Here is a 21102-nt window from a genome sequence, read left to right on the forward strand (position 1 = left end):
AAGTAATCAAAGGAAATACCACAAATCTCTGCACAGTTTGAAAATATGGCATTAGCAACAGCAACATGCTGCAAGAAAACTGAAGTGTAGCTCTGAGTGATGTTTTAGTTTTTTCGCCAAAGCCTCTACACATGCTCTTTTGTGTTTGGCCCTTGCTCGCTGCCACATTCTGCTGCTGAGGATCAGGTTTTTTAAATAAGTGTTATTTAACATGAGGCGTCCTCCAGGCAGCTAGCAAGCTGAAGGTTTCTCAGGCAGGAGCATGCCTTTGTGTCTCTCCTGTAATAAACTGTAAGTGGCTGTGTCTTTACTGTGCACCTCGTGTGCTCTCATTATCTCAAGCTGATGAATGGCTATGGCTTGTGCTCAGTTTTGCAAAGTGACCCTGGGAAATGACGGCGGGGATGTTCCTACAAACCTCGTTATACTCCTCTGTTAACTGAATGCAACCCTCATTTTCAGCAACCCAGTGTGGGACGTTAAAAATAAAAAGAGATGACATTGTGAAACATGCAGTTTATTTAACTCACATGCAGAATAGAACCACCACGATTGTTTTGTAAGGGACTCACAAGCAGGCACTTCAGATTTTGAAGCAATAACTGTTTTGGTACAACAGTTGAATTAACTCAGTTTTGGTTGCATGTCAATGGATATAATGATCTGTACGGGTGATTCCACTGTCAACAAGGGGCATAAGCAATTTTCATATCACACTCGGCTGGTGCACATTGCTCACAGGAATGAGACAGAGCTGAACTGCTCTTGCTGCACTGCAGCTGAATGTGTCATCTCAAAACAACAGTTTGCTACTCATGCTTTCACCTTAATTTGTGACCAAATAAGTTATAATGCTTCTCCAACCATATTTTTGAGCTTTAATTGAAATGTAAATACACTGATTATTTTTTTGTCAATACTGGAAATAAACTACAGAGAGGCAACATATGAAATCAACCTGGATGAAAAAATTAGACCAACTTTCTTAAGATGACACTGTTGAAACTACACACACTGTCACAAAAGGAGAACTACAGACATTTATGCAGCACGCAGGAGCATCAGTGACTCAAACTGACATATTTTTGATCTGTTGTTTAGTTACCTTTAGACAATGTGAACTGAGAACTTATTTCTATCCTGTGTCCATCTTGGCTGACATAGACACAACCCCCATGTATTTTATGCCTTACACAAATTAAAGTATATATCTCACAAGTGAACACCATATCAAACTAAATTTCGGAAACCACATGCAATGCAGATAGATTAAATCACAAACTTACCAAGAAATATATGGTAAACAGAAATATTTCCTATGTGAACAGAAATGTGCACAATAGAGTTCCCTCAAAGAATTTTGGACTTTCCCTTCCATCTCTGCATAATTACATGATCTGAAATCAAATATTTACACACTGGCAGAGATACAATCTCCAGCCCGGCTCCACTAAGATAGAGCCATCTATTTCATTGTGCAAAGACAAAGTAAACCAGAAACATATTGTGTGATAACTTATGCAGCCTGTGACATGGCTGGAGAGAAAGCGGCTGGCGTCAGCAGAGTGAGCATCCATGCATGGTGATGGTTTGGCTCATGCTGTGTGGAGGCCGTGATGTGTCCTGACCCAGATCCAGATCCAGCATCACACACTGTAAATCTGGCTTGCAATGATCGTCTAGTGGGATATTTACCTGTTGTAGGCCCTGGAAAGTCTTTGGCTGTTGCCATGGTTGCAGACAGTGACAGCAGTAAGGGAAGACGAGGGGAACAACACCGTGATAAAAAAGGTGACCACAAAGTTCGTAGGAAAACATGAGATATTAGCATGGTCTGTTATTCTGAGCTTTTACTTTGACAGCGTGCAGAAGTGACGGAAAGCTGGATGTTTGCTGTCTAAGCCAAATGAATGCCTAACTGGAGTTACTGGAAACAGTCACTCGGAGAACAGCCCTAGATACAGCGAAAAGGACAAGATGAAGAACAAAGGTGTACATATACTGAGATTCCTGATGTGTTATTGGCCATGTACATTTTTTTTTTTACGGTAATTTCGTTTTAAGGTTTTGGGCATCACTAATGAAATTTCGTTCACCACCATTGTGTAACACCATGTCCTAACTAAACACAAGTGAGAGTAGGCAACTAAATCAGTCTGATTGTTTTGTTTTCCATTGGATTGCCCTAACTGGTTGCAACTAATGCAGCACAATGTGGCATGCAGTTTTGAGCTGAATTTTTGTTAGCCGTCCTGTTTGTATTTTTATTTCTGTCGCTCGCGTTGATAGTGCTGGAATGTAGAAGAACCGCTGATTCACAAGGCTGAAATGTGAATATCTTTACAATATGTCCTCATTTCACTACACAAACCTAAGTAAGGTGGCAGCTGGCTGCGGGGAGATCGCCAGAAGGCTAAACCTTTCTGGTAAGTTTGTTGTGTGGGATGCTCAGCTGAGCTGGCTTGTTTTACAAAGTGGAAAGGGTACTGAATCTACAACAATGAGATCTATACCCGCGATAGTGTTGTTGCAAATATGAATAATGAGGAGAGGGCAGCTATGTTCTCCAGTGTGCTACACTTGACAATTGATGTCAAGGTCCCTTGATACAGTGTTTGCTGTCAATGTTTGTAACAGTTGGTAACAGTTGTAGCAGTCAGATAATAGCTAGCACGTTCTGTATAATATTGCCTGTCAAAGTTGAACAAGGTTAAAAATTTGGCATACCATAATGTTAAGCCCCTGAAATAGTACTTGTTTACATGACATAACAGAGTTCCATATTTAACAGATCCAGTGTGGACAGAGTGTTTGACGGTGCAATAGTTGGATGCTTGCTTGCTGTTAGGACACAGAGTTAGGGTGGAAGCATAGATCTTAGTGACAAATATCTCAAAACCTGGACAAATGAATCCATACCTATCTGCATGCAAGAACCCAGGAGGCAACAAAAAAAAATCTATCTTTTGTACTTTGTGTGGGCTGACCCTTTGATACTGAAAGCAAACAATCCATTTAGGACTTTTCAGGTATCAGGTAACACATCATTCAAGAGCATCTGAGTATTCAACAATGAATATTGGGCAGTCTACGATGGAGGAAGGATAGGTAGGAGCATAAAATATGGCTAAAGTGTCCCAAATTCTCATGAGTGTCCAAGTCCTGCCAGTCTGAAGGTACCATGTAGATATTTATTTATTTTTTTTTCACATTATGGAGCCATGTTTTTATGAGTGGACACTTTTGCTTGTTTGTATTGTGCACATGCACAAGGAGCCACATGCACGTACATGGGGTCAACGTGATACACATTCCTGTCACCAGTTTCAAGCTGTTACGGTGATTGACAGGTATGCTCCAAAAGGCAGTCAGTGAAGCCTCTTTCACACAGAGTGCGATTTTCGCGGCGCCCACCGCAGGATAGGGTGTAGAGCAAGCGGAGAGCAAGGCGCGCAAGACAGGATTTGGGGGAGTACAGGCTCGTTCAGGAGCTACAGCTCCATGGTGACCGCTTCCGGGTCTACTTCAAGGTCTTCTCTCCTATTGGATGCGCCGAGGTGTCGTCACAGCACGTTGCGGTGAAATTAAAAAATTTTCAATTCGAGCACAGGCTGGCGGCACGCAGAGCGGTGCGCTCTTGCACCGCGGTAGCACATACACAATGAATGGGTTCGTCGGCGGAGGTCTGCGCTTTGCGCACTCTGTGTGAAAAGGGCTTAAAGCGCTGTGACGACACCTCGGCGCGTCCAATAGCAGAGAAGAGCCTGAAGTAGACCCGGAAGCGGTCACCATGGAGCTGTAGCTCCTGAACGAGCCTGTACTCCCCCAAATCCTGTCTTGCGCGCCTTGCTCTCCGCTTGCTCTGCGCCCTACCCTGCGGTGGGCGCCGTGAAAATCACGCTCTGTGTGAAAGAGGCTTAAGACTGTAAGCTAATAAACATGGATGTAAACAATACACAACCTTTGAAGAAACAAAAGCATTTTTGGGAAGTATTTCATGAAGAAGGAAACACTTTCTTTTTGCCAGACCTCATGGATACACATAATGTGTTTTGGTGAGAAACACTGAATAATAGTATAACTTGTTTATTTACAGGAAAGCTCCACAAGACACCTTTAAGGTTCATGGGTTGATTATCAAAACAAAGCACAACTCAAATCTAAGTAGCCTTGACTATTAAGGAAATTAGTCTATTTTACCTGCAGAGTGTTTTTGTGGTTCAATATGGAAAAAGTCATACACAAACACTACAACGTGAATTCCATTAGGAGAGATGAAGTGAAGTAAACACATAGAGCATGTGATTTTGGTAAACATTATTCAAACGTAATTGCATGTGTTCTTATTGTTTGGTTGTAATGGTAGAAATCATTCAGCCTAAGAACAAAAGTATAAACACTCATGTTTTCTATTTTCTGCTTCTGCAAAGATGTAAATTTGTGCAGTGGTTTGCAAACAGTGACTACCTGATGTGGTGCCTTACTCCTACAATGTCTGCATATTGTCAGCTACCAATAATAAAATTTAATCACAAACAGTAATAAAAATGCTGCTGAGGTAACAGTGCTGTGCATGAAAAATAAAGCAGAAAGGAAACAGAAAAAATAGACAGAGTATTGAATTCATCCAGTAAAACAATGCTATTTTCTAGCTCAAAGCCTGGTTGTTAGCTCATCAATCATCAATGTGTGTTCAGTGTCATGTTTGTGAGTGCATAGAGCGTTGAGGCGGGGCCATGAAGGGGGTGCAAGAGTACCTGCAAACGCAGCTGTGACTGCCTTTGCCTGATGTGAGAATGTCGGCATTAGCAGGACTGGGGGAATGGAGGCTAGAAAGGGAGCCGGGGGAGCTGAAGATGGAGGCACTAAGGTGATGACGTCTGCTAAATGAAAACAAGAACAACGGGGAGCAAAAACAAACCTCTCCATGGGGAACAGGCTCAACATGAGAAAACTTACAGGAAAACAAACAGCACAAATCAATTACTGCATGTGGTTGGTGCAGTGGGTTAATTCTAGTATACCACCTCAGTGAATACAAGCAAGACAATGAAAAAAAAATGCAGTACAAGAGTTGGACAAATGACTCGAGCTCTGAATGAATCAGTTCTTTCCACAATATCTTTGGGGAAAGGAGGAATGACTCATATTTCTTACATCTATTAAAATTTAAAGAAATAGATGATTGGTTAGCAAATGAGCCACAGAAACAGAGTGTAAAACTCCTCAAGTGTCATGCATTTTGAGGTAAAAATGTACAATGAATGAGTGAAATGTGAGGGTGAGGGTGTTAGAAGTGGGTCTGTAGCCCTACAATCAGTTGCAGTCATTTTTTAAATGCATTTAACTAAACCACTATCTGTTAACGTCTCACTCAGAGTAATTATCATATACAATGTTTCCTTGCTTTATTTAATACAGTGTGGTAAGGAGCATAATTGCAGACGGTGATAAATTGCGGCGGAGCGATGACATTTATTGCTTCTCAGCTCTCCTGTCATTAGCAAATTAGGCTTAGAGGCTGAGATGATCCGAAGAGACCCAGTAAGTATTCAGCCAGACACGATGTAGCTCTGAGGAATGACTGTCATCCTCGGTGGAAATGAGCCTGTCTCGCACATCCTGTACCTGCTCAAAGTAATTTTTCATTTTTCCCACTAACCAGGACCTTTGTATTTAGTGTAAGAGGGCTGCCAAGGGTTACACATTCTGCTATTTCCTCTGTTAATCCGACAAAAATTGAGAAACTGCTCCCTGGCACATACATGCATAACTCCAACAACCCAGGTTCATTCAACAAGTTTAAATGTTTTTCTTTAACTTGAACTAATAGAAAATCTTAACAACTGTGAAATGTGAGAATTGAAACTTTGTTACCAGCACATGGCTCCCAGATATGACAGGATGATATGGACTAGTCTGACATCGCTGCCTACCCTCAATAAGCATGCTGAAAGACGAGACTGAGATAACAAAAGCTGAAAGGACGAATGTGTCATCCTCCTTTTCCCTCGTTTTTTTTTTTTGTACCCCAGTGAAGGGCTTTCTTTCCCCAAATGCCTCTGCCTTTAAAATTGAACAAAGAAGCTGCTGTGTATCCACTAACTGCCTGTGAGCCCGAATAAGTCCAGCGTCTGAGCTGTGATAAGTCGCTCCCAAACAAACTGTGGGACTGTTTAATTGGCAAAAATGGAAACAAATAAATCCATGTTGAATTTTAATATTCTGTCCTTGTTTTTGTATTTTTACTTGGCTGTATTTGATAAACGTTATAAACATGTGCTGCAGAGGCCTTAATGATCCGTTTCCTGCACCATGCTGTCTTTATTCTCTCAGCCGCTCCACTGTCTCGGGATTAACTTATCTCTCCTCCAGGCGGTACTCGGAAGCTAAATTCTGCATCCTTAACACTTTTTTCCCTGTTTCCTTATAGGAAGAGTCCAAAAGCTAAACCTGTGTAGCAATATGTACAGTGCAGTGAGGTAAACTGGGTTATCCAGCACAGTGCCAAGGAAATATTTGGAAGGGAAATCTTGAGGAAATGGTCTGCAAACTGGTGACCTGCAGTACTACAGATTACTTTGCTGTACTATCAGTACTAGTCTTAAAATGCCATTAGCCTTAATTTTACACATTTGAACCACAAAATGACACATATTTAAGAACAGTTAAAAATGAACGTATTATCCTTAGTTCAATTTGTTTGTCAGCAGGATGACGAAAAACTACTGGTCCAGTTTTCATGATACTTGGTGGAGGGGTGAAGCATGGGCCAATGAAGAACCCATTAAATTTTGGAGCAAATCTGAATCACAGAGCTTATACACAAATCATTTTTCACTTTTGTTAACATTACGAGATAGGGAGATAGGGCATTTGGTCTTGGTGGAGGTCTTGTAGTTTTTCACATTTGTGGTCAGTTGTTGGAAGGCACCTTTTGCTCTATTTTATCCAACCCTGCAACACCATCTGGCAGGAAATGTTATGTGGTGTTTTACATTCATCATGTTGGTAAATTTTAGAGATTAGCATATGTTTCTCTGTTCCAGGCAACCACTGATTTCGATTCAGTCCTAGGCAGTAGATAAAAATTAATTAGCCAACTGTTTTAACTTCACTGAATTGTGTAATTAAGCATAACATACTACTGCCATTTCCCCCCCCCATATTTTCAAAAATTAATAAAAACCAATGGCTGTCACAAAGGGTAAGAAAAACACACTTTCAAAAACGGTCCACAGAAAAAATAAGTGCACATGATTTGCAGTTGTGCTAAACCTTGCAATACACTGGCAGAGTCTTTTAAGTGTTTGAAATCTAATTTAACAAAGTTGATCTAAACTGAACTGGCACATGACTTTATAGCCAAAATAACAATAAACATTATTCAGGGAAATGTTTATTCATTTCTACCCATCCATCAATAAGCTATATCCTCTTATCCTTAACACGGCAGATAGTCTGAGCAGGAGTCTACTTCTGCTGATATTCATAAACTAATAATTAATGACTGTTGTAAGGACTGAGGTCAAACGTTTGTCCACAATCTACTTGTCAAACATAGTTGGCATTAAAAATGGTCCTTATAAATGTATTCAATGATGGTTTAGAGGCTTTTTTTGTTGCACCAGCTAAATATCTAGTGGTTAACCTACCAGACTGAATGGCTTTATATCTTTGTAATAGGCCCCAACCATCTTTGAACTAAAACACAGTGTGCTGCAAAGCCTTGAGTATGAAGCAACAGCAAAACTGAGCATCCATAACAAGACTAACCATTACTGTACCTACCATATACAAACAGTATATATTCAGCACTGCCAGTCCCCAGGTGGTTGCTGGCCTCGCAGCGGTATGTGCCATTGTCTGTTTTATTTAGTGTGGTGATGGTTAGTTCCCTGCCTTCCACAATCATACGCTCAATGTCTGGCAGCTCCCCTCCATCTTTAGACCACAACACTGGTTCAGGTCTGGGAAAGAAAATAAATAAATAATAAAAATATTTTCTATTCATTTTACTGCATACGGTTTCCAACATGCAAAGAAATAATCAATAAACCAAAAAAACATTCTTGAAAAATGACATTCTGCAATGAAACTGAATCATATTTCAAGTCTCATTTCTACCTATTTTCATGAAGTTGTAAGGAAATGCCAACTTACATTGGGTTGCCTATGGACACACACTCCAATTTGAAGTATTGCCCTTCCTGTGGGATAATCAGTGATTTTTTGATCTCCAGATGGGGAGCATCTGTGAAGAAGGGACAAAAAAATCAAATGCTATGAGAGAACAGTGTTAGAGGCTTTAACTCGAACACTGACAAAGTACCACAGTAGTTAGTTCTTTACCCATTGGGCAGCTCTTAGCTCTGGCCCATATCCCTGTTCTGCTTTGGTACTAATCCCTTACCTGCAAACTAATCCTACACTAATCCTGAGCAAATGCAAAGCTAAACCTGCAGACATAAATGTAATCTCAATCCTTGTATTTCTTCTCAATGCTAATCTTACACCTAATCCAGCTTTGCACGGTGTGTATGACTGCACTCACAGTGGACCTCCAGGACCTCGGTTGTCATGTAGGGGTTCGACAGAGACACATGCTCCACACTGCAGGTGTAGGCGACGCCATCGTCCCGTCTGTCCACATGGAACTGGAGGCTACTCCTCACTGTGAATGATTTTCCTGTGGCATTCACCTCCTTAGTGCCTGCAGAGAGTTACAAATTGAACAAATGTGCAATATACTTGTGGATTACTAATATTATTGGGGAAAAGTTTTGGCTTTTGTGCAAGCCCCTCATGCAAAAAATTATTTTTCAAAAAAGAAGCAGAGAAAAACAGAAATCAGCGTGTACGTTAACTAAAAACGTGAGAAACATGAAATTTTATTTTGAGATGTTGCTTTTCTGACATAGACAGCTGCAGTGTTGTTGTTGTTGTTGTTGTTGTTGTTGTTTTTCTCTGCATCTCCTTTGAGGGAGAGAATCCTTGGCCTTTGAAAGTCAAGTCAAAGTAGAGTGAATAGTGAGGAGAGAGCAGTGTGAGCATTGACTCGGTTGGTTGGGTGTGTTTGCTCCTCCAGGACCATCTCTCAAACATCCCAGTCAACACGAACAGACACACACACTCCCTCAGCAGTGCAGAATGGATTTCCATAGTTGTAGTCACACCTTTCTTTCTTCCTCTTTGTCTTAGCTTCATGCCAAAACATTCACCCTTTACACCACTTCAGATCTTGATTTCTGTTTGTTTTGTCCCTGCCCTGTGATGTCGTCTTCATTTAGAGATGCCTCTTAACTTATAATTGGAAGCGTTTCTTTGTAGTTTGCTGCTGCTCTCCTGTCAGCGCTTTGTGTGTAGCATCACTTTCTCTGAAACGAGCTGTACAAGGCTACAGTACCTTAACAGGGCAAAAAGGACAAAGGCATTACTTGACGACGGCCTCAGAAAGACTTTTCACTGGAGCTGCTACCCTCCTCACCCCCTTAGATCCTCCCATACTACATCTTCCCCCCTAAACCTCTTCCTCTCCCTGGTCTTTCTGTCATCCAGTGCAAACCTGAGTCAATCAATACATACGTATATACTCTACTCCTTTGCAGCAAATACACACATAACACACAAATTGTTCAATCCCTTGCTCTATTAAATACTAAAAGCCCCTTGCAATGAAACCCAGATCACCCATATCATCATCACTTTGGGCTGATCCATCCCAATTTTTCCACTTCACTGATTCTCTTTGATTTTGTTGTGTGTGAAGAGATCTATATTTTTTTACTCTTACTTTGCAGTGGAATTACTACTACTAAAACTACTTCTATAACTGCTACAAATGCTACCTCATGTACATGTCCTGTTGCTATTGACATTGGCAGATTCAATAATATTTTTTCCACAAACTACAATTATCTCAGGGTGATATTTTTTCATGAAATGGTTTGACAAAATCCTGAAATATTCTGTTATACAGATGACCTTTTTTTTGTCTCAGAAACTAAGAGAAGAAGGCAAGACAAACTAATGATTGCCTAATTTGAATTCTCTTTCACTGTAAGTTACAATAACATGTACTTAACTGAACTGAATTTTTATTGTAGACATGACAGTTGGAACATCTGATAACATATGTCTTGTGAAATTATTATCATTACTATCTTTTTTTAAAGGATGTGCCTCATACTGGATCTGATTTGTATTAATTACTGATGTATTTGTATGCATGACACAAAAATGAAAAAGCTGTCAAACTTGAAAACCAAAAGTAATAATGGCAAGATGAGGATGACAACTACAAAAAGAGGAAGAGGAAACAAAAAAAAGGCATTTTACATCCAACATCACTGGTCTCTAGGACACTGCTCTTTTATCGATTACTGCATCAAATAATCACAAATTATATTTCTTTGGAACCTAATTTCAAACATCACATAACATTTGAACTAAGAGGAAAGTCAGAGGCCTTGCTTTTTGCCCTGAAGTATAGAGGGGGATAGTAAGTATCTCTGTGGCGTCAAACACAAATCTCTCCAGCTTTTCCTCTTATTCATCAGGTCGCCTGCAGCATCAGAGCTGCCATAGAAGAAGCTGTCAGTCTGTTAAGGCGGCTGCTAGCATTGCCAGAGAGCATGCAGAGGCAGCTTTCGTAAGACTGTGAATGTGCCCAGGTGCACCTGCTTTGAACCAGAACCCCAAGAGGCAAGCAGATCTACATCCAGGCAACTGGGGGCACTCCTGTAATCACCACCTCTGCATCTGTTTTAACAAGGAGGAAACTCAATGGCAGGATTGGATTTTTTCAAACGTGTAGGCCTATTACAGTTTAATAAGAGTAATATTAGGATTGGACAGGCACACTTTAGAAGACTTAATTTTTGGTTTCCCTTCAGATTAATTATTGTTTTATGTTCATTGGGTCAAGCTGTCCTCAGCCTTGAAGAAATAAATCCATAACACTTTGAGCCTTTTTTTTAATTTCATGAAGACTTCAGACGCATTCTCCAATAGCACATTCATTTTTTATTTGCAACTATTTCAGACTGTGCTCCTTTTAAAGGAATACTCTGACGATTTGGGAGTTATGCCCTTTCTCTATCATTTTCATATTGAGACAACATGATCGATATCTTTTTTGTGTCTGTACGTCCAGTGGCTGGGTCTCAGCGGTTAGCATTGCGGCTAAGCTTAGCGAATACAGTTGAAGTCTATAGGGGGTCAGTAGCCTACGATAAAAGTGAACAAATAAACGTTACAGAAACCCTGAAGCTGACATTTCTGCACGTGCATTTAAAATAAACATGTTTAAACATTAATATTTAAAATAAACATGTTTAAACATTAATTCGAAAAACGAGAGTCCTTTTTAGTCATTTTAGAAGACGTTTAAAACATGGAACTATAGTGTGTTTACGTCCTGCACTGTGATCCGCGGAGGGATACACCGGTGATCAGGCACAGGCACAGATGTAGCCTGTAAACAAAACTCAGTTGTTTATTTAGCCTAACGATATCTTCGGACTAAAGTAGCTGCAATGGACGACTTTGAACGTGATTTTGAAGAGTGGGAGACGCAGGTCAGGGGAGGATTGGTGGTGTAGCTGCGGGGCTTGCCAACCTATGCCTACGGAGGTGGAATCATTTTGCTGCACAGAATGGGATTCAGTGCTACCATCGTTGGGGAGGCTAGAGATATATCATCAGGAGGAAAACCGCCACAGAGAATGCATCACAAGGAGTGAAAACTTTGCAGCAATCACTAATCCTGGTGTGACTGAAACATTTTTTCATGTTCCTAATATAAACTGGAAAAAACACCCAGGCCTGCAGGAGCTGATGGACAGCTTTCAGTCGAGTGAGTAATATCGCTTTTTATTACACGGCTCTATTAAATGCTGTATTCTGATCGGTCAGTCGCGGCATTCAGAGGTCTGATATTACTGTGTAATGACCATTGCTATGTAGCCCAGCGTTGCTAGGGACGCTGCCCTGACAACAGTTACTTTTTTATTGGGCTAACGTAGCCGTTACCGCTTCAAAATAATAATTTACAAGATACAAAGATGGAGTATTTCCATGATATAACTTTTAACATATTTGGTGAGCATGAAAATCTTGAGTCCTGGTTACTGGCTGAAGATGAGAAGAATGCCGGAGAAGAGGGATGCTCAGAGGCGCATGGAAAAGAGAGGAGACACAAGATTGTGGATGACAGGGAGGTTGATCATTGATCTTGATTCCCTGTAGCAATTGTAGCGCAGATTCAGCCGTTGCCGGCATTTTTTTTTTTCTCTCCTCCCGATTTAATTTAAAAATCAATAAAAATCATATAATTAATCAATATTCTGTCTCAAATTATTTATTTAACTGATAATTAGATAATGTATAATGAGCCGGTGAATACTGGGAAAATAACTCCCGACAGGGGAATAGAACCCCGACGGGCAGCACATTTACAGTGCCTTTTCATCTAGCATGAGAAAAGTTACCTAAAATTGAATTGTGTGCAGCTTGTTGTAGAAATACGAGTATATCAATTCATCACATGAGTCCCTGTAGGTTTGCCTTGAATGTTTTTGCAAGTTGCAATAATACATTTTCGAGGCATGATCATCCGTGTCGTCTCTTTGTTTGCTTTTACCAAGTGACCTAGCGTACCTGTCCCAGAGCCAGCTGCAGCTGTTGCTCACCGGTGTATCCCTCCACGCAGGGCGTAAACACACTATAGTACAGTGTATCAAACTTCTTCTAAAATGACTAAAAAGGACTCTCGTTTTTCGAATTAATGTGTAAACATGTTTATTTTAAATGCACGTGTAGAAATACCAGCTTCAGGGTTTCTGTAACGTTTATTTAGTCACTTTTACCGAGTAGGCTACTGACCCCCTATAGACTTCAATTGTATTCGCTAAGCTTAGCCGCAATGCTAACCGCTGAGACCCAGCCACTGGACGTACAGACACAAAAAAGATATTGATCATGTTGTCTCAATATGAAAATGATAGAGAAAGGGCATAACTACCAAATCGTCAGAGTATTCCTTTAATGCCAGAACCTCCTGCTTGGTGCAGTTTGCAACCTATGTACTGCCTGATGACCAATATTCACAGCCTAAAATGTTTTGAGAAATTTCACGTTTTCTTTTTTTCTTTCATTCTGTGACCTAATTTCTCAATTAATTTGTTGTTGAAAGTCCATTAAGTATAAACTCACATTTGGAAAAAAAACATTTTTGCCTCATTTAGCTGTTAGAGTCGTTAATTTTACATTGGAACTTGTTTATCCTTAATAAACAATGTTGCACATTTAGTATTTTAGTGTTTGGTAGTTGGAGGGTAAAGAAGCCTAAGGGGCATGCTAACTACAGCTAAATTTTTGGTTGGGCACCTGTGTGAGATGGCATATTTGTCTACAAAACTGAATCAATGTGGTCTTGGGTAGTACAATGCTTAAATATATTTACAAATTAACAAACAACACTATCTGTCTACCATTCATTTATTCTTACATTCATCTATGCTAACAAGTGGTTTTAGTCAAATCATTGGCATTAATTGTCTATGTAACAGTATTATCCCATTCATTACAAATCTGTAACATTTCAAAATCTGATAATATAGTTGTTTCTGTTTTTGACTGTTTATTAGGTGCAAACATTGTGATTTAGAGCACACATGAATCAAATGTTATGTAACATTATAATATTTTCAGCTACAATAGGACATGAGAGCAGCACAGGCTTGCAAGTATCCATACTACTGTACCATACTACCAACCAGTGCACAGATGGGCTGAGCAGTGTAGCCAGGGTACACTGTTTCATACTGTAGTCATTTTAGATCTCAGTTAACATTACTACAAATGGCTGAAAGGTGAAATCACTAACTAAGAAAATCAGAGTAGAGATGTGCACTAAGCTAAGGTTTTTGACAATGGTACAGCTGAAAACAACTTTTAGCTGTCCTGTGAAAATCCATAACACTTGCATAACCCTAGTTAACTTCCTCCAGTTTCCAGGCCCTTAAACTTTATTGGTTTCTAAGTGTTTTTCAACTAAGTTCTAAAGGGGTAAACAGAGACAGAGGAAAAGTGAGTGTACATTGTCTAAAAATAGATCAAAACCACCATCTAAGGCAATAAATACGAGAAAGCACTTTGAGGTTCTACAACATATGCTGGTATATTCCTGTAATGTGGCTCATTTGTAAAATTCTCACATATTCCCCAGAATATTCTCACCAATCTTAAAACATAGAGAGTGGGTAAACAAAGGAACTACTGTATGGAAAACAATATGAGCTAAGGTGTAGTGTTTTAAGAGTGAGGTCAACAGATGTTAGACTCATAATTGAAAATATATCATGATTAAACCATGTGTAAATAAGTGCAGCAACACATAAATCACTGCTGCTGAAACTATTGAAAACAACTTCGTTCTTGCTCACATGTCAATGGTAGCACCATGCTGAGCTCCTGTATGAATGAGGCACTTGATCTAATTTTAGATTATGGCCTTGATGAAGATGAAAATATCAGACCTGAAGAAGTGAAGTAAAGGTGTGGTAACATTCTTAGAAATAGAGGACAAACAAGTAAGTAAACAGACCACAAAAGTGAAGGTTGGACTGAAAAATATCCATTTGAAAACACACACATACGCTTGTAGCTACAGGAACCAAAAAAAGGCCCCTTAGTCTACAATTAAAGCGGAGATTTATTAAGTTAAAAGGGGTTGTTCATTCTGTTAATTGGTGATGAATCATAAACTTTAGAATAGTGTTACAATAGCGTTAAAATCATCACAAGATTATGGCATATACTCTGGTAGTTGAGAGTTGAGCATGGGGCAAGAGATGTAAACAGCTGCATAACTTAAAGGTCAATTTGTATGATTTAGGGGAATATATTGGCAAAAATGAAATATATTATATTCATAACTCTGTTTTTATGAATGTATAATAACCTAAAACTAAGAATAGTTGTGTTTTTTCATTACCAGTCATGTATTTAGTCATGTATTGTCATTTTTTATATTTAGTCCTGTATTATCATGTTTTATATTCTGTCTTGTACTGTCATGTTTTATATTCTGTCTTGTATTGTCATGTTTTATATTCTGTCCTGTATTGTCATGTTTTACTCTGTCATATGTATTGTCATGTTTTTATTTTGTTTTTTTGTCTGTCTGCCCAGGGACTACAGATGTGAATGAGCTGATAGCTAAATCTGGTGCAATTTTGCTGATTGTGCGATGTCCCTGTCAAATAAACAATAAACTAAACTAAACCATAGAATGAACCGTTTATATCTACATACAGAGCAGGTCCTCTTCCACTGAGTTTGCCATGCTGTTTCTACAGCAGCCCAAAATGGACAATCCAACCACTGGCTCTAGATAGAGCCGTTCGTGGTTTCCTGTTGGCCACCATAGTTTGCAGCCCCTCCGCGACAAGCCAAAAAGCCTTGGTAAAACACTAATTTTAAACGTGAAAATATTTCATTTTGTGTGTTTATTAGTTTAAATCTCGAGGGCTCTGAAAGGGCCATTCGAGTTTTCACAGTTCCATGCCGGCCACTGTAAGGAGTTTCAGTTGGGTGCAATGCTGCAATCTTACCACTAGATGCCACTAAATTCTACAAATCAAATAAAATTAAAATCTTAGTTTTTGATTTTTCAACTTTGGGTGTGAGCCTAATTCAGAATGAAGGGGCACACCAATTTAACACCATAATAATAATAATAATAATAATAATAATAATTGTAATAATAATAATGTTTGGATATCTTGCCTAACTGAATATACATTTAGACACCATGTTGGAGTAGTTGTGTATTTGAATGTGCCTTTGTGCCACTGTGAAAGGAATATATAGGCCACTTTATGTATGCAAAGAGAGTGACAGTGGGTGGATTTTTTCCTCAATAGATATAATTTGAAGTCTAGCTGTCATTCAGCGACACAAGTAATTTGTATGGCTCTATACTCTGCAAACAAATTATTTGACACTGTATGACAGTTGCATTTTGAGGTTTGTAATGCTGTGTGCCTCTAATATAAATTGTTGAAAAACAAATCATCAGAGCATGAAATAAATATGACATGTTTTTGCTATTACACCTGCTGTCATCTTGGAGCTTTGTAGACTGGTCTCCCAGTGGGGATAGATTTGACTGACAGCAGACACTGGCGGCAATGATCTACCACAGAAGAACCAATGGCAAAACATGCTGCTCCCAGCACATACTCGCAAAAGAAAGCTTTAAAGCAGCACCTACAAAAGAGTTGGATCCGCAGCACTGATTGACATTCCGCCTCTTTGACACTTTGACATGGAAATGAAGTTTTTAAGTCAAGCCCTCCAGTCTCTGCTTTGTTCTTTATCTCTCTTTGACTTGGAGATGCATCACACCAGATCTGTTTGCCCAAGTGGCTTAATAAAACCCACTGTACGCAGGTAAAACTAATAAAAGCACATTTGTACACAAGGCACCAGTATGGGGCAGACTTGGGGCACAAAGTTTTTTCGAGATATGCAGTTGACACATTAAACATAATGCCATTTCATACATGAATTTATACATGTAGGGAATCATTTTTTTGTTTTAATTTTTTCAATGCACTTTTGCGATGCCTGTTCACCTGGGAATGCATTAAGGTATTACATTTTTATTTTTATCCATAAAGGATGGGAGTTTGTGCTATGAGTAAAACTGTGGCATCCTTGAACTCTGTTAAATTACATTTTGACATTTGTTTTATGTGCATATGGTATATATGTTCAGAATATTAAGTTTTGAGCTTGAAAGATTATTTTAAGTGAAGCTCAAGACACAAAGTGAAAAAAGAGATCATGTCAGTGCCTCTTGAGATGGACAGCAAGTCTGGTTGTGACGCCAGCTCTCCACTGGCCTTTCAGGAATCTACGTGCATGTCATTTCAACAAGAAAACTTCATATCCCAGCCCCTCTCCCATCAATCATCATGCCATGTTGGGCAGACACAGACAGAACCACCAAGAAAAAGCTCTCTGGTGCAAATCTTCAATAAAGAGCAACTGTCACACTGAGTCTCTGCAGCAGGCTCCATTACATTAAAGAGCTCCACACAGCTTACCTCTGCCATCAAATTGAGGAAAAACATTCCATTCCTATTTTTTAATGTTTTGTCTTTTTTTTTGTGCATTTTTAAGGAAGAAATAAGACGGTGATAAAAGCTACAAAAATACAAAGCGTAGAACTTCAGACAGTTTGGAAAGAGGTATACAAGAAAGTGAAAGCTTGTAAGGCACAGTGTGTGAAACCACAGAAAACTTCTGCTGGTTTAGTGTGATCAGCACACATTACACTGCACCATCTGCTGCCTAATACATTGTCTCTGTCACTGTGTTTTTCCGTCTGGGTGAAGCTAGTTATGTGGCCTTTCTGAGTTTGCATTCTTGTGCATTCTTGTATCCTCCTTGACTTGTTTGACTAATCTAATCACTGAAGTTCGGAGGAAAAAGCACCTTGGAGCCACCTGCGGAAAAAACGCCAAGCAAGATCAACTCATCATATGCAAACAGAGCTAAGGTAGGTTGTACAGAGAATTTTAAACCATCCCCTGTGTGACTTTTTTAGGTGAACACAAAACATGACACAAATTTATGCACCAATTTGTGCATTTCTGCATCAGTCAATTTATGATGTTAATATCTTTTATTTCATCAAAATAAAAGTGTTATGTTACTTTTATACTCGAGTCGATTAGTCGATAGACAGAAAATGAATCAACGAAATTCTGACAAAAAAATCCACTTTTTAAAACATTTAACCAGCAAAAATGTCTGTTGGTTTCCATTTCTAAAATGTGACCATTTACAGGCTCTCTTTTTTATATCACTGTAAACTGAAAGCAGCAATCCCTAGAGTTGACATTTTCATTTTTGATAATCACGTTATATTGCATGATTTATTTGTGTTTCTATTAATCACCCAGCTGAGTACAGTACTTCATTACTTTAGTGCCACTAACAGAGAAAACAGAATGCTGTGCAGGGCTTGTTGTTGATGTACACCTAACTTTATAATTAGAATCAATAAGAGGCACTCCTATACGTCTCCACCTTGGTCAGGTAGTGAAATGTGGACGGCTCTGCCACAGTCCAGCAACATTTGGACAGCTTCCAACGACAGCAGCAAAGCTGGCTGTGAGCCAGGCGAATCATGGCATTGCTAAACCCCGGCCAGTGGAACAATGCATGAATATGAGCACAAAGGAATGCAGCAGCTGAATGAGTTGACAGTAATGATGTCGCCAAGAGGGTACAAGTGGTAACAGAGGACACAATGCTCTCTGAAATCCACACCACATGCCTACCTTGGACCTCCTTGTCATTTCGGAACCACCGGATATTGGCAGCTGGTTTGCTGCCCGGTGTGGTGCACGTCAGGGTGATTACGTCTCCCTCCATGGCAGGCTTGGTGAATCCTGTGATCTCTGGCCGTCCTGGCACTCCTGTGATGCATGGAAATACAATTCTAAACAACATATTGAATACATGCATATGATGCTGTATTCCTCTGACAATAAAAAATTGATTGACTGATTGAGAATAATTGACTCTCAGATATTCATGCCTATTGTTTAATTTAATAATATAACATCTTAACTGTGACTTTTGATGTTTGGTTTTTAAAGGCATGTCTAAAGGTAATAATAATCAAAAATATAGTAGTATCACAACAATGAAAAATAACCAACAAAAGTGTAAAAAACAATAGGATTTTATAAAGCAGAGGATGAATGTGAAAATAAATAAACTAAATTATTAAATAAAATCAAAGATAAAATATGCAAAATCTCTTTTTTAACATAACTGTGGCAAATTTCTTCCTTTCTGGGTATGAGATGCCTCACGAAGGTCATCTTACAGAAACCAAATCCAAATAAATGTAAAAAGTGTTGACAGTGTGTGGGAGCTGGCTTTTATTTTTGTCTATTTCTGTATATACTTCAAAACAACTGTCTGTCTTAGAAAGGTGTGAAAACATTCTCATTGTGTTTTTTGTAGTTATCCTGCCTGGCAGAAAATTAACTATAGTAACACTAGTAGCTTGCAAGCTTAACTTTCATCCTTTATTCTAGTAGACAAGGGTAAAAGTTATTTTCCTACAAAGTAACATGGTGCACGGTGAAGAAAAAGAACACAGACTATATTCAAAATGTGCATGTATTCATGCTGTCAGAATGTGAAAAATTAGCCACAAGTTTTTGGACAGTGGAGACTGGGCCAAAATGGACATGCTCACCCAGAACAGTGAGAAAGGCCTTGGTGGTCTTGACAGGCATGGTGAAGAGCGAGCAGGTGTACTGGCCCTCGTCTGACAGGCTGACGTCACTGATTCTGATGGTGAGCTCCTGCGTCGAGGCTCGCACCAACTCGATTCTGTGGTCCCTCAAAGCTGTATAGTGAGGAGGAACACAAAGAACCATAGAGTGTACAAAAAAAGGGACAAAACAGAGTTAACTAATGGGAAAATTCACACTGAATTCAATGATGGCATTTCACTTGTTGAGGTACCATTCGTAATTCAGATGACCCCAGAACAAGGCAGAATGCACTGTGCTTTCAGTTATTTCAAATAGCTGTCAAATGCTGCAAACATACTGTGGCCAATTGTTTCAAACATTTTCTTTACATTTGCATTCTAGCCTGACAGTCTTATTCACAGTCAGTGAAAATACCAAAGGCATCAGCGGGATGCACTGAAGCGTAGCAGCAGAAAAAGCTCATAGTCCTAGATTACAATATCTATTTAGGTAATCACTTACATTCCAGGTATTGATTTACACTCACTTTAACACTTTTAGCAACTTGCTCTGCCTGTGACTTTCTCACTTCAAACATTGATATCAAAACCTTGCCCTGGCCTTATACAGAACCACTTAGCGCTTACGTAATTATTTTTATTCTTTTTCACTGTAACTGCAGGCCAATAAAATATAATACAAATAAGGGCTGAGCAATAATTCAATATAGTGTCTATTAACTGTCAGTGGTATCGTATTGGGGCAATCACGTTGTATTATTGTTTTACAAATTCCAGTCACCCAAATTAATGAGATTACGCAAATTGTGAAACTGAGAAGTTAAAGATGTAAATCATGGAACACACTTTCTTGGACTGAAAAAGTCTGATTTGATAAATCTGATTCAATTTTTTTTTTATGCATTTGCTGTATTGTGATATGTTTATATTGTTAAAACATACTTGTTTATATTGTGATACGGTTTCCAACCAAAATTGTCCAGCTCTAGTGCACACTTAAGGGTCCAGTGAGTAGGACTGAGGGGAATCTATTGACAGAAATTGGATATAATATTCACAGCTATAACTATTTTGTTAGTTTATAATTGCCTGAAAATAAGAATTGTTGTGTTTTCATTACTTTAAAGCGAGCTGTTTATATCTTCATGTGGAGTGGGTCCTCTTCCACGCAAACCACCATGTTGTTTCTACAGTAGCCCAGAACGGACAAATCAAACACTGGCTCTAGATAGGACCATTTGCCTTTTGTGTTTGTCTCCATAGTTCTCCTACACACATACGAGAAGTTTCAGCTCTGCAACGACACCACTAAATACCTCTAAATCCTACATACTAGACCTTTTAGATAAAAAACAAAACAGCATTGTTAATAGCAGTTTAAGAAATAGCATCTACATACAAATTAACCACTACTACGAATAAGATTGATGCTACAATAATCATCAAAATGGGCATTCTCAAAACATAGCTTGAAATAAAACCTTTCAGTCTTAAAACACCTTCACCACTGTTCATTCAGATGTGACTACACCCTCAGAAACCTGGGAAAACCATGCAGCTAAGCTGAAAAAGGTCATCTTGCAGCTGTCATCTCTTATACAATTTCAAATTGAGAATCACCTGCTCCTACATGCGACCAACCACAGAGGGCAGGAAGGAAAGTGCTCTTCATTGAATAAATTACACATTCTTAATCCTCACTCCCTTTAGGCCTGGCCAGCTCTCTCCCTGGACACTTTTTCATCTGAAGTAATTTGAAATCTATTGGATTGTACTACACAGGGCAAACC

General features: G+C 39.2%; 1 protein-coding gene across 4 annotated transcripts in view; it reads right to left on the reverse strand.

Annotated features, from left to right (window-relative positions):
* Positions 1 to 21102, reverse strand: part of LOC126408840 (cell adhesion molecule 2-like) — a 162129-nt gene that overhangs the window by 2734 nt on the left and 138293 nt on the right. The window contains exons 4-10 of one of the 4 annotated variants that reach the window (XM_050074567.1): positions 19292 to 19444; positions 18360 to 18497; positions 8555 to 8713; positions 8164 to 8254; positions 7792 to 7970; positions 4758 to 4883; positions 1696 to 1722 (exon numbers count right to left, since the gene is read on the reverse strand). In XM_050074567.1, coding sequence (XP_049930524.1) covers positions 1696 to 1722; positions 4758 to 4883; positions 7792 to 7970; positions 8164 to 8254; positions 8555 to 8713; positions 18360 to 18497; positions 19292 to 19444 — 873 coding nt within the window. The remainder of the gene's footprint in view (positions 1 to 1695; positions 1723 to 4757; positions 4884 to 7791; positions 7971 to 8163; positions 8255 to 8554; positions 8714 to 18359; positions 18498 to 19291; positions 19445 to 21102) is intronic. The other 3 variants (XM_050074575.1, XM_050074585.1, XM_050074593.1) reach the window with 3 other exon arrangements.

The sequence above is a fragment of the Epinephelus moara genome, chromosome 2 (assembly GCF_006386435.1).
Source record: "Epinephelus moara isolate mb chromosome 2, YSFRI_EMoa_1.0, whole genome shotgun sequence".
NCBI lineage: Eukaryota > Metazoa > Chordata > Actinopteri > Perciformes > Serranidae > Epinephelus > Epinephelus moara.